At 36.9% G+C, this 1,024-nt stretch overlaps 1 protein-coding gene across 1 annotated transcript in view; it reads left to right on the forward strand.

The window, feature by feature from the left end:
* Window positions 1-901, forward strand: part of LOC111412906 (L-ascorbate oxidase-like) — a 4,080-nt gene extending 3,179 nt beyond the window's left edge. Inside the window, exon 4 of the mRNA XM_023043773.1 lies at window positions 3-901. Within this exon, the coding sequence (XP_022899541.1) occupies window positions 3-732 (730 nt within the window). The 3' untranslated portion in view covers window positions 733-901. The remainder of the gene's footprint in view (window positions 1-2) is intronic.
* Window positions 902-1,024: the final 123 nt, after the last annotated feature.

The following is a 1,024-nucleotide window of genomic DNA, read 5'->3' on the forward strand; positions in this document are numbered from 1 at the left end:
CCGCCACCAGTAGCCCCCCGGTGGGATGATTATGAGTACAGCAGGGCATTTTCTAACAAGATTCTTGCCCTTGAGGGTTCCCCTAAGCCACCAGCTAAACATGACAGAAGAATTATTCTACTGAGCACACAAAATCTCATTGATGGATACACAAAGTGGGCAATCAATAACATTTCATTAGTCCTTCCATCAACACCGTACTTAGGCTCGATCCGATACAATATAAGCAAAGCATTTGATGGAAATATCCCGCCAGATCATTTTGGGCATGACTACGATATTATGAATCCTGCCCCGAATAACAATTCGATGTATGGAAGTGGAGTTTACATGCTGAATTTCAACACTACTGTGGATGTTATACTGCAGAATGCCAACATGTTGAAGCCTAATAATAGTGATATACATCCTTGGCATTTGCATGGACATGATTTTTGGGTTTTGGGACATGGAGAAGGGAAGTTTACTGAAAAAGATGAGGAGAAATTCAACTTGAAGAATCCACCATTAAGGAATACAGCAGTGGTTTTTCCATATGGATGGACAGCACTGAGATTTGTGGCAGATAATCCTGGGGCATGGGCATTTCATTGTCATATAGAACCCCATTTGCATATGGGCATGGGGGTAGTTTTTGCTGAAGGGGTCCAACAGGTCAAGAAAATTCCTAATCAAGCTCTTGCCTGTGGCTTGACAAAAAAAATGTTCATGATGAAGGATGAACACAACTGAAATTAGCTAGATATATACCAATTTTCCTTGTTCTTGATCTGTCCTATATTAAGTCTTGAAATGGAAGTGAGGAATTGTATGGATGTTAATTATTTCTATCATCAATTATTTGGGTGTAAGTCCAGAAATATACTATTTACAAATTCAAAGTGAAGCCCATTTCTCGCAATCTGAATAGTGGAAATTACGCACTTAACATTTCCAATTCAAAAATCAAGTTTAGGTTTATTTATACAAAATCAGGTTATAATAATAATAATAATAATAATAATAATAATAATAATAATAATAA

This window comes from Olea europaea, chromosome 16 (assembly GCF_002742605.1).
Source record: "Olea europaea var. sylvestris chromosome 16, O_europaea_v1, whole genome shotgun sequence".
Taxonomy (NCBI): Eukaryota; Viridiplantae; Streptophyta; class Magnoliopsida; order Lamiales; family Oleaceae; genus Olea; species Olea europaea.